This window comes from Eschrichtius robustus, chromosome 2 (assembly GCF_028021215.1).
Source record: "Eschrichtius robustus isolate mEscRob2 chromosome 2, mEscRob2.pri, whole genome shotgun sequence".
Taxonomy (NCBI): domain Eukaryota; kingdom Metazoa; phylum Chordata; class Mammalia; order Artiodactyla; family Eschrichtiidae; genus Eschrichtius; species Eschrichtius robustus.
This window is the reverse complement of record NC_090825.1, coordinates 143,836,661-143,849,182: the sequence shown is the minus strand read 5'-3', so window position 1 is coordinate 143,849,182 and position 12,522 is coordinate 143,836,661. Positions and strand designations below refer to the sequence as shown.

The window sequence follows — 12,522 nt, the reverse complement described above, 5'->3', positions numbered from 1 at the left end:
CCAGCTCCCTGGCAAGAGTCACTTTACTTCAGAAATTCCAAACAAGGGCTTGCCTCTGATAAGACTACTGGGAAAAGAATTTATTGGTTTATTTACACAATGAGTGCCCCAAGGTGGTTTGCAAACTCTGATGTCAACGTGGCTCAGGTGAGCCCTGCTTCAGCAGGAAAAAACTTGAGTTGGCAAGGAAGGGACAATGGTTCTTGTTTCTCTACCAAGGCAAAGAAGGGTAAACTAGCCTAACTAGTCACAGCTCCCATTTGAAAGCCTGGTGTGTACCAGGCACTGGGTAAGACCCACCATGGCTGAGGTCCTTTCATCTCCCCACAACCCTCGGTGGTAGGTAGGTCCTACGCTTACCTGTGTTTTACACAGTAAAGAAGGGACTTGTTCAAGGTGACTTACTATATGTAAATGACAGAGACAGGACTTGACTTGGTGGCCTCTGGAGATCATTATGAAGGCCTTATCTACTGCAGGGAACAGTGTGGTATGTCAAACCAATGTTCGGCTGGAACCACACAAACATTTTCCTCCACAGTGAGCAAGGTATATATGCTGATAGATGTGTTGTTTATTTCTCTGTAGTTACAAAGGTCCCTTTTCCTTTGCTCCCTTCCCCTCTTCCCTTCCTCTCTCCAAATTCGCTGAAAAAGACTGCAGTGGTGCAAAGAGTAAGGCTTTGAAATCAGAAGAACCTAGATTCAGATTCCAACTCTGCCCCTTTCTACCTCTATGACCTTGAATTTGTCACTTGGCCGTTCTTAACCTCAGTTTCCTCATCTGCAAAACGCCAGAAAAATACCATGAGCAACAAACTGTGTTTGGCCCATGCCAGCTACTGGATAAAGATGACTAAATATAACTGTTAGCATCATGATCACCAGAGGCCAGTTATGGTTCTCACTGTTAGTGATACAAATGCACGTGTAAGAGATTCCTGGACTACACAACGCCATGCTCACAGAGCCCTAACTATCCAGGAAAAGCCACGACAGATGTAGGGTTGGAAGGCTGTCCCAGGGTCATCTCATCCTAGCAGCCACCTGATGCCTGGATCTTGATACTTTATCCTTCCAAGTCAGGTATCAGTCAGTGGATCCTAAGGGCATCCCAGAGACAAATCAAACAAGTAACCGCCACTGGGCGGGGAGGAAGCCAGCATGGGGACAGCCCTGCTGCCACCAAACCAAGCCCGGCAACAGCAGGCAGCCGGCTGGGGAAAGTCAGCAGCTGCCGTTGGCCTGGTGTCCTGGCTGCCGGAGAGTGATGAATGGAGCAGGAGAAGAAAAAAGCCAACAAAGGTGTCCCTAATCTTGATGCAGCTTTTTTTTTTTTTTTCTGGCCGACCATTGAACGAGAACTTAAGCCTCTGTCCTTTTTCTTTGGCAGACATTTGAAACTGAAAGATCCCATTTCTCTCTAATGGTGAGATGTCATGGGTAGAAGCATTGAAGAGGCAATGGGGGTGGAGGTAACCCACTGCACTTGTCCTTTCCTCCCCTCCTCCCTGCTCTCTCTACTCCACTCCCTCTCCCCTGTCTAGCATCTTTATAGAATGTTCTACATTCCCCCCACACAACAACAGTGAACGCCCCCCTTTATTTTGGCAGGAGCTTTTCTGCTCAGGAGCCGGAGGCTTAACGGCCCGCTGGTGAAGGTTAAATAACAAAACGCCACTGTATCCAGTTTCTGAATGTTCTCTTCTTTTATCTCACTCTGAAACAGGGATTCAGGGCAGCCGAGAAGCTTGTCAGTAGCAGTAACTAGAGCCTTTACCTGTTCCACCTAAAGGTGTGTGGCCGGCTGGCCCCTCCACGCTGGGAGAGGCACGGCATGCATTTTTCACCCAGACTCAGCCCCAATCCAGCCCTCAGCCCTGTCCAAGTGGAAGTACTAGGAGATGCTACCCAGGCCATTTCTCCAAGAGGAGTGGGTTTCTCTTATCCAGGGCCCCTCGCTGAGCCAGGGGCAGATCCCCGCAGCCTGGAGGCAGACGTGGCTGGAGACACTCAGCACAGACAGCTGACTGCAGTGAAGTTGGCACCCCCTGCAAATGCTGCCAAAACCTGACTGAGGCTTCCTGCATCCAGAGAGTTCTGCAGCAGCACGCCGGCCACCTTCCAACTCCCACTTATTCTAGCCTCGTCTCTCCTTATGTGCACCTGAGCTTGGCGTTCCAACCTTCCCAGTAACCAAGGCAACCTGATTCGCTTCTCTTCAAAAGGGCAGTGTTGCACAGCTCCCAGGGATCCCAGGGGAGTGGGGAATCAGGTCAGTTTGGCGAGGCCAAGAGCAGGAGGGGTGGTGACAGGGAGGCGCTGCCTTGGCTACTAAGTCCCTGGCCTTTGGGAGCATTTACCCGAGAGACTTGGGAACGACTTTGAACTCTCTCCACACACCGCATCCTTCAGAGTTTCTCTGCCTCCTTCTCTGTTCTTTCCCTCCCTCCCTCCCAGAGCTCTGGTTAGCTGGCTGCTCCCGGAAGGTAGACTTTGTGCCCGATAGTCTCCTAAGCTGCCATGTGGATCTCACTGGCTTCTCTGATTAAGCCTCCTTGGCAACATCTTTCCCGGAGATCCACAGCAGGCTTGCCTCATTTTAGGAGTAAATGGTAACTTTCCAGCCCAGCTTGTCAACAGGGCATCTGGAGCCCTGAAATGGCAATAGCTAATTCGAGTGTGGATTCAGGAGTTCAACCAGCTGGGCCCCAATCTTGGGTGCATCACCTACTGGTGGTGACCTTGAGCAAATATAAATTCTTAACCTTTCTAAATTGCTGTTTCCTTATCTGAGGATGGAGAAAATAACAGTACTTACCTTACATGGTTGGCAAAAGGATTAAATGAGATCGTAATATAAAACACTTGGTGTGCAGCACAGAATACATATTAGGAGACTTAGCATTTATTATTATTTTATTCATTTGTGGGTTCCAATGCCTCTTATTTCTTCCTGTCAGCTAGACTAGTGCTTTTTAACCTTATTTCTTTCTTAATGAATGACGTAAGATATCCCCATGCATTGCAGACTCCCATGAAATATGTAGATCATAAATTCAAGCCTTGGAAGGAGAAGAAAAACCCTCTAATAATTGTAAAGGCCCAAGCTAAAGGTATTAGTGGATCATTAAAAGCAGAAGCATGGAGAATAGAGGCTTTGGGTAAATTCCCTGGCAGGCTGGTTATAATTCCCACTTAAGAAAGCTTGTCAGAATGTAAATTGGTGGAAAGTGACATTAGTCCGACAATAACCTTAAATCTATTTAAATTGATTATAAAAACAGTAATGCACTTGCAATTGCTGGTACTTTAACTGGTCAACATATAACACATTCCTATGACACGACTCAGAAATGATTGCAATGCTATGAAAGAAACTTGCTGGTCTGCATAGTCAAAAAGGATTACAAAGAATAAACCACAAGCATAAAATATTCTCAAATTATTACCATGGATGAGAAGAAACTGGGTCTGATTTTTAGGGAAAAGTTTACATAAAAGAAAGAAGAAAGGAGACCTCTACTAGAGACTCAAGGTTGACGTTTGCTGTGTGACCTTGGGTAAGTCACCAGTCTCTGAGTCTGTTTCATCAGTGAAATGAGAGGGCTGGATTACATGACCAGAAAGGTCCATTCCAGCTGCAAACTGCTACAGAGCTGGATGGAGACTCAGTCTCCATTTGACTTAAGTATTTCCTAAGTACTTCCTAGTAAAAGTCAAAAGGTTTGGCATTCCCAAGTGTCTCCTGTATGTTAGGTTCTGTGCTAGCTGCCCTACGTGATTTAACTTATTTCATGCTCATAATGGCCCTTGACAGCTTATGCGCATCACCCCATCCTAAAGAAGACAAAATCAAGGCTCAGAGAGAATATGTAACTTGCCAAGGTCACTCAGGCAGCAAGCAGCCGATCCAAGATGCCAGGATTCAAAGACTCAACCTCTTTCCATTTTCTACACCACTCGCTGGATAACCATGGCCTGGCCACACCAGAATGGCAGCAGGTTAACTGAAATCATGCCTGTCCTGGCTCCATTCCCCAAGGCCAAATTCCTTAGGCAGTGGAGCAGAGATCTTAATTCAGCAACGGATTCCAGGCAGCTGAGTGGTTAGAAATTTGGGTTCTGGAGTCGGCATGCCTGGCATTCCCATCTCAGCTCCTCAGAAGCTGAGTGGCTTTCCCCAAACTTAGCCCCCCTGAGCCTCGGGTTTCTCAGGCAGATAACCTATTCCCAGGGTTGTTAGGGGGATTAAAAGAAGTTATCCATGTAAAGTTCTGTCAGCAGACTACCTGAATATAGTAAATGCTCAATCATTATGTCCTACCTAGCTAAACAGGAGGGCCTACAGGTAGTGATGAACAGTTTTTAAGTTAATCTCTGGCAGGGGTTATGAACCCGGGGTCTACAAACTCCCTGAAATTATGTGCCAAAAGCCGTGTTCATGCTTTTCTTCAGGAAACACCCTTAACCTTTGTCAGATTCTTATAAGGGTCTGTGACCAGAAGGAGATTAAGATCTTTTGCCTGCTGTAGACCCAACGTCGTACACTATGAATCATTCCTGAAATAACAGCGTTGGCAAAAATTCCCCCTCAAATCATGAGAGAAGTTGCTGGGTTCTCTCAACATGGCCTCCCAGACACGTGGATCTCTAGCACTGATCACACAGCCCCAGAAACTGTGCCCACAGAGCTCCCAGGTGGTTCCTAGAAGGTCAGAAGACAAACCCCCCAATGAGCAGGAATTAGGCTTCAGGAACCTTCCCCGGCAGGGCCAGTTCCAACAATCCATTCTTCCTCCGGAGAACAATCAGTGTGTTTGTTGTTGCATACCTCTAAGCTAAATATACCCGGAATGCTGGCTCTTTGCTGGAAGCTCCCAGAAGCACCCGGGGTTACTCTGCTAAAGGCACGCTGCTTCGCGGCCCGATCTGCAGCACCTGATTCCCCACAGACCTGTCACCTTCTCAGACCAGCCTTGCCTCAGGAGGAGCCCGTGGTGCCGTTGGAGCTTTGGCCCAGTAGGCAGGGCCCGAGCTGCCCACTGGCCCCTCTCCGGTTGTTGGGACAACCGTCCTCAGGAATTTCGGCCTCCCAGTCTTCCCCTGGGTGAGAAGGGGAGAGAGTTGGCAAGGCTGCCCGCAGCTCTTCCAACCCCCTGGTGAAAGGGGAAGCTGAAAACTGGATTCCCTACCCCCAGCAGCCTCCAAGCCGGACAGCACACAAAACAGCTCAGGCCCAGAGAGAGGAATGTGCCAGGACATTCTTCAGGCTTGGTAACCCGAGACGCTATTCTGTTCTCTGCGGCTAAGAAATCACTTTTCTGACTGAAGGACCATTTGACTTACTTCTTTTAAATTCAGGGGAATGGACAGGTGTATCTTCTTGCTTCAGATAAGGAAAAAAACCAAGACAAATGGGCACGCGTGCATGCGCGCACACACACACACACACACACACACACACACTCAAGGAGCAGAATCTTTTTTGTTTTTTAATTTTTTTATGTGATATTTTGTTTCATAGCATTAACCAGCTGCAGAGATGTAACTGCCTTGGCAGAATTTCTCTCCCCTAACCTCACCACCCCAAAGAAGCCTGGCGCTTTTCAGCCTTGTTAAATTTTCTCCTCCTCCTTTCAGCCCCCTCACCCTCCTGCCTACCGCCCCCCCACTCCCAATTCTGCCACGGAGTCAGGAGGGATAAGGCGAGGCCAAACCCGAATCAGCGAAATCCTATCTGAGAACTGGCAGGGGGCTTAGAGACCACCTCATCAACCTTCTTCTCTCACCGAAGGAGCACTTGCACCTCAGAGAGGTCAAGCGATTTGCCTGAGGCCACACAGGTAGGACGAGAAGGCAAAACCCCCTTCTGGGGTGTGCAGGAGGGAATACCAGGGAGTCAGAAGTCGATACCCTCTGCTCAGCTCTTTCCCCAAACTTTCAAATTTGGCTCACCACGCAGTGAGCTCAGAACCCCTCAGCGCCCCAAGCTCAGGGGCCCCACCCTGGGCCAGTGCAGGTGGGATGACCAGGAGATATCAATACAAAGATGCAGCATTCAAACCAGTGGCTTACAAGGCGGAGAGAGTGAGCAGCTCTATGAAGTGCCAATATGTTTTTAATGCCTGCCAATCTGCCTAAAAACACAGGCTGCACAGCCCTGTTGCTGGAGCCGTGGACAGGCCCCAGGAGTGAACTCAAATATAATGGCACTGTTGTTTTTCCCCTCCACTGTATTTTTAAAGGTTCCCTAGTATTGGGGGCAATAGATGTTACTAGTTTCCCCTTTATGAAAGTGCCTAAAAAAAATTCAAATGGGGTTGATTTAAAGTCACATATTAAGTAAGCAATAAAACAGGTGGATATAGCAAAAAAGGTGGTCCACATAATACTAAAATTTGGGAAATTATGTTCTAGTCAAGTCAGTATCCCACAGAACCTATACTGCTTGCCCTCTTCCAAGGGTAAAAAATGACCGTTGTTTAAGAAGCCTTCTACAGCTGTGTTATCCTCTCAGCACCCCAGAGAAGTTTCTAGATGCATGACCTGGGACGAGTTAGCAGTGTCCTCGACATTCAACTGCTAACAGCACACTGAACTCGGTAGCTGCTGGGACCTAAAATACGGGAGGACACAGAAACTCGAACTTGTGCCTGTATTAGGAGAGGACAAGGGACTGTCCAGTTCACCAACACAGCAACAGAGTCCCTGGGGCAACTGACCCTGAGGGGGGCATGGGGAAGGAAAGTGAGTAGGACCACAAGTGTGGAGGTTAGAACTTCAGAGCCAGTAAAGGACTCGGCATAAGGCAGAGGGGTGGAAAGATCAAAACACAAGCAAATCGCACCTCCAGGCCTCAAAGTTTGTCTCACGTTTGAAAGTGGGAGTTGGGCCTTGATCTTCTATGTCCCTTCCAACTTTGAAGAGTTCCACTGTTGGGCTTCCCTGGTGGTGCAATGGTTAAGAATCTGCCTGCCAATGCAGGGGACACGGGTTCGAGCCCTGGTCAGAGAAGATCCTACATGCCACGGAGCAACTAAGCCTGTGCGCCACAACTACTGAGCCTGCGCTCTAGAGCCCACGAGCCACAAGTACTGAGCCCACGCACCACAACTACTGAAGCCCGCGCGCCTAGAGCCCGTGCTCCGCAACAAGAGAAGCCACTGCGATGAGAAGCCCACACGCACCGCAAAGAAGAGTAGCCCCCGCTCGCGCCAACTAGAGAAAGCCCGAGCGCAGCAACAAATACCCAACGCAGCCAAAAATAAAATAAATTAAATAAATAAATTTAAAAAAAAAGAGTTCCACTATTACTACTTCCCTTCCAAGCAAATCATTTGCCTGACAAATAGGGAAACTGAGGCTCAGAGGTAAAAGCAGCTTGCTCACGGGACGCTCTCCAGCGTTAAAAATTTCTCTTCCGGATTAAATTGATGAGACATTCAGCATGGTACTGAACACAGAGGAGGCACCTAGTAAATGTTGAATGAATGAACCAAAGTGCTCACAGAAACCACGAGGAATCTCAGTTCACATTTTCTTTCTGCTTTTTCTCAACCTTCACCTCACTACACACCCCATCCTGGACTTCTGGAACCTCCATCCCAACCCCACAGGATGAAGGGTCCAAACAATTCACCTCCATTGCTTTACAGGCACCTGACACCCAAGGTCACAGCGACCAGGTGAAAATTCCACATTCCTGAGGCACTTTGACCACAGAGGTGACAGCAAAGCACAACAAAGCGGTCCCAGAGGGTGGTCCTCCCCTCCCCCCAGGATATTCATGGGGAGGGGGTGCGTGTGTGCAAAGAAATGCCAAGCAGTCAAAACCAGGAGAAAGTCTGGAAGCTAAGAGCCACACCAGCCATCTCACACTCCACCTGCCTCAGCAAAAACAAATCCGGTGCTCCAGCCGGCCTGGTGCCCACCAAGGTCAGGACGCGCTGGTGCAGGGCTGAGGAGCCGCGGTCCCCAGAGGGAGGGAAGGAGGAGAAAGAGGGATGGGCAGGGCTTTGCGGAGGCCTCTCACCTCCATCTACATCCTAACAGCTTCCAAGTTGCCGTGAGATTCCTGGAGAACCGGTCTCCCCGATCAGACCTCCCCCGCTCCTTCCTTTCCTTCCCTCTCTCGGCCTCCAGGCCCCCAGACTGCTCCCGTGCTCCTCTCAGAGCCGCGGAGACACCTGTCAAAAACCACACTCCAGGCTGCCTTCCCCTGCACGCACGCAGTGTCCTTCCTCCAGCGGTCTCCCACTGAGTCCTGGGTGCCTGCCACCCGCTCCAAACCAGCTGCTTCCCCATCCCCCCTCCTCCCCCACCCCGTGCTGGGGAAAGCCTTCCCGGGAAGCCCCAGCATCACTCGGCTAGGTTGCTCCCCCAGCCCCCGCCCGACCCAACTAAGGGGAAGCGGGGGGCGGGGGGCGGGGCTAGAGCTTAAGGTCAAAACTCCGGGCAGGTGCCGGCTGGGGCCTGAGTCCTCATCAGAGGAAGGCGGTGGCGGCAGCCTGGGCCAACTCACTGGCCGTCCCCTCCTCCCGGCAGCCCACCCGGGCGGGAGCGGCGGTCTAGAAGGGGATGAAGGTGGAGCGTGTGGGATGCGGGAAAGCGAAGAGGCTCGCCGAGCTCCTCGGCATCCCCTGCACAATCCCGGCTGGTGGCCCGTGGGGCAGGAGGGGTCCTCTCGGGGTCCTACCTGTCCCGCGGGTCGATCCAGCTGGTGGTGCGGCTCGTGTGGTCTATGTAGTAGACCTTGCCGTCGAAGTCGTGCGCCTCCTCCCAGCCGTCCGGCAGGGGCAGCTCCGGCCGGGGCATCTTCCCGAGCGCGGCCCGCGCTCCCCCATGCAGCTCCCGGCCGCCGCGGGGATCCCCGGCTCAGCGGCTCCGGCCGGCTCTTTTCGGCTCGAGCGGCCGCCGAGGCACCATGATCGGGGGAGTGGCGCCCGCGGACTGGGGGCCCTAGTGAGGGCCGGCCGGGGTGGCGGCGCTGTCCATGCGGCCCTGCGGCCCCGGCCCGGCGCCGCCCGCTCCTCCCGCCGCCGGCCTCTCACGCTGCCATGTGCGTCCGCAGCGGCGCGGTGCGGGCCCGGGTGCGCGCCCCGCCGGCGGGGCAGAGCGAGCCGAGCGCAGCTGCCGCCTGCCCTCCTCCGCGGCGCGCGGCGCCCTGCAGCCTCCACGCCGCCGCCCGCCGCCGCCTCTTCTTCCCCCCAGCCGGGTGCTGTCCCTCCTCTCAGCTCCGCCGTTCAGCGACCGCTCGGCTTGCGACTTCTGCCTCCGCCAGGTGCGGCTCGGGCGGTGCAGGTAACCGCGCTGCCCCGGAAACGGGAGGCGGAGCACCGGGCGCCAGGGTTCCCGCGTCCCCTCCCCGCGCCCAGCGCAGCGAGGGCGGGTCCTAGGGCCCGAGACGCGCCCCCTCGTGGGACAGTCCCAACCGCCGGCTGCTCCTGCCGGAGGAATGGAAGCCCGCCCCTTACCTGGGTCCCTGACCCAGACTGGCGCCCCAGGAGGCTAAAGCACGACCCGCTCTCCCTCTGCTTCCCAACGCTCCTGGCTCTCTCCACCCCGAGTGTTTAGGCTCTTGCACAGGTGGCACCAAATCTTACAACTCCTCGTTTCTCTCGTGTAGAATCAGGAGTCAGGCAAGAAGTGGTTAAATGGAAACATTCTTGCAAATCGGGGAACATAAGTTTTCCAGGATCTCTGATCCCTTCCCCCAACACACACCATCTGTCTCCCTCTTATTCTATTCTTCTCCTCACGTTGTTTCACCCATCCCCCCACCCCTCGTATTTGCAAATGTAGCTGGCTTTTCCCCGGGACCGTAAAATTAGGAGTGCTATCAACCCAACCCACCCGCCTCGCCCCCGGAGGACTTCCAGGGGGTGTCAGGGAAGCACTCTGTAAAAGTAATAGTAATGACATTGTTGTTGTTCATTAAATTGAATACTTAACCTGTCCCAGGCAGCTTCACCTGCATTCTCATCTGTGATACTATTTGATATGTTATAGCTTTGGGGGAAGGGGGTTACGAAAAAGAAGAAAGCAAGCAAAGCAAAATTCCATGTTGAAAAAAAATGAGAAGAAATTTTTAAAATCAATATTGCTTGAGAAATTAAAAATTTGTAATTACTTAATTACAGTTGAGTTAAGGATCAACTGGCTGTCTATGGCTTCTGACTGTGTCTTTAACCTTTTTTTGCCCTGGATATATAGGGGGGAGCTGGACTGCAGGAATGAAGCCCAGTGTGGTGTATCCTTTTGTCTGAGCCCCACAGTCTCCCAGAGGAGCCAGCATTCTGTGTTGTATGGGCCAGGGTGTGCTGAGCAAAGGGGAGAATCCCATGTTTGTGGTCTCATCTTCTTTTGATAGAGAAGGCCCACCACGGCAGCTCCTCACCTCCAAATGCCTTCTGCAAAGCCAGTTACTTCTTAAGGCCAGACTCATGGGCTCAGTATTTGGCCTTACCCTCCCTCCCTCATTCCGTAGATGCCATGCACAAAAGTCCAGAAATGTGGGCCTCAGACTGGCCTCAGAATACCTAGAAGTAGGAGTTCCCCCTCCTTTTATGGGGAGATTCCCATAGCCCTCTACACTACCTCTGCTTGGGCCTCAACTTCACTATGTATAAAATCCTCGCATTAGTGATGAGGGCAATAGCTCAAAATTAAAGTCAACATGGTGCTAGGTGCTTCACACGCAGGATCTCATGTAAGTGTCACAACACCACTCTGGAATAAGGAATACTACTTATTATACCCATTTCACTGTTGAGAAAACTGAGGCTCCAAGATGCTATATTGTTGACCAGGGATACAGAGCTAATAAGTGAACCTAGGCTTGACTTCAGTACTCGTGCTCTCCACCATTAACCTATTCTTTCTTTCTTTTTTTTTAGTTACTCTGCAACTCCTGGACCTATGCATGGTCTGGATCTGGAATATCATAGATGCTTATGAATGCTTGTCCCTTTTGATGCTTGCTTCGTAATTATTTGGCTGAGAAGCAAAAGCTCTGGAACCAGTCTGTGTGGGTCTTAAACCCTCCCTATTTTCTAGCTGTAACCTTGAGTAACTTGCTTAACTGAAGTCCCAGTCTTAGGTCTGAAAGTCACCATAATAATATAGACTCTGTAGGGCTTGTTGTAAGGGCTACAGACGAGAAGTGTAGAGGGCTTGGCACTCCATAGTAAGCTGTCATCTCAGGGGCCTCCTTGTGGTACATTTGGAGCACCATGTACACCCCTGTGAAACTGATGAAGTATTTTCTGTTCCAAACACAAGCCCATGTCCTTTCCCTGCCTGAAAATTGTGTGTGGTTGTTTGTGACAATCTTCCTAATTGCTGCTTTCATTTTTTTGTCTTGTTTTGCAACCATGCCTTCCCACTGGCTGATGTTGGTTGTGAAGGGAAAACCCCTTTTAGACCACCAAATCCAACTTTCTTTTTAGCCCAGGTGCCCAAGCCCTGGCATTTCCACATGACTTGTTCCTGCACATCTTTAGACCTGGACTGGGAAGCAGGAAATTGAGACCAGAGCAGGAGTCAACTCCTTAAAGCCTTACTCTGTTCACCTTACCTCCACCCCCCCCCACCTCCCCATGGCAGAAGAATCCTGGGTTATCTCCCAAAAGCTGCAAGCAGGGTGAGGTAATGAAAGAGATGACTGCCTGCCCCATGTGATGGTGGGTGAATCATCCCTAGGCATTCTTCGAGGCTGAGGACCAACGTGAAAGGGATTAAAGGTAAAACCGGCTCAGCCATGTGATAGGGCAAATTGGACATTATTCTACAGGTGAATGAACTGCAGGAATCTGACAAGAAGCCCAGCCTCTCCCGGCCTTCCTCCTGGGGCTGCATCTGGCTGCTCTGGAGCTGAGTAGGGGCCGAGCAGAAGTAACCACAGGACAAGCCTTTCTTCGTTTGCTTTCACAACCGGGTCGCCCACCTGAGCCTGAAAACAGGTTGTCTTGTTTTTTAAAAGACACCCACTGAAATCCTTTCCCCCACCGCAGCAGCAAAGGAGAACACACACGTGTCTCAGAGAATCAGAGAGGCAGGGTAACATATTTCATGAAGATGGTAAGGAGGAGAAATTAGCTTTAAAAAAAAAAAAAAGAACAGATATGCCAGCAGTACTTTCCTGTTAGCATTGACATTCTTCAAGGAAATGGAGGCTGTGGAAACCTCTGCGGAGATTTTTCTTCCGACTCCATGACTGTTCCTCCCTATATCATGCTTTGCCTCCCACGCATCCTGGAGGATGCAGTTACGTTTATGTGACTGAGCCGATAATGTCCCCTTTCTTTAGTTGTGCATTATGTGTGGTTCATAATTCGGCCCGTGAACTATTTTCTTTTTTTTTTGATAAATTTATTTATTTTATTTAATTTATTTATTTTGGCTGCGTTGGGTCTTCGTTGCTGTGCACAGACTTTCTCTAGTTGCGACGAGCGGGGGCTACTCTTCCTTGCAGTGTGCGGGCTTCTCATTGCGGTGGCTTCTCTTGTTGAGGAGCACGGGC

General features: G+C 51.0%; 1 protein-coding gene across 1 annotated transcript in view; it reads right to left on the bottom strand.

Annotated features, from left to right (window-relative positions):
- The window catches only part of WWC1 (WW and C2 domain containing 1), a 149,369-nt gene extending 140,553 nt beyond the window's left edge, over positions 1-8,816 (bottom strand). Inside the window, exon 1 of the mRNA XM_068534595.1 lies at positions 8,698-8,816. Within this exon, the coding sequence (XP_068390696.1) occupies positions 8,698-8,816 (119 nt within the window). The remainder of the gene's footprint in view (positions 1-8,697) is intronic.
- Positions 8,817-12,522: the final 3,706 nt, after the last annotated feature.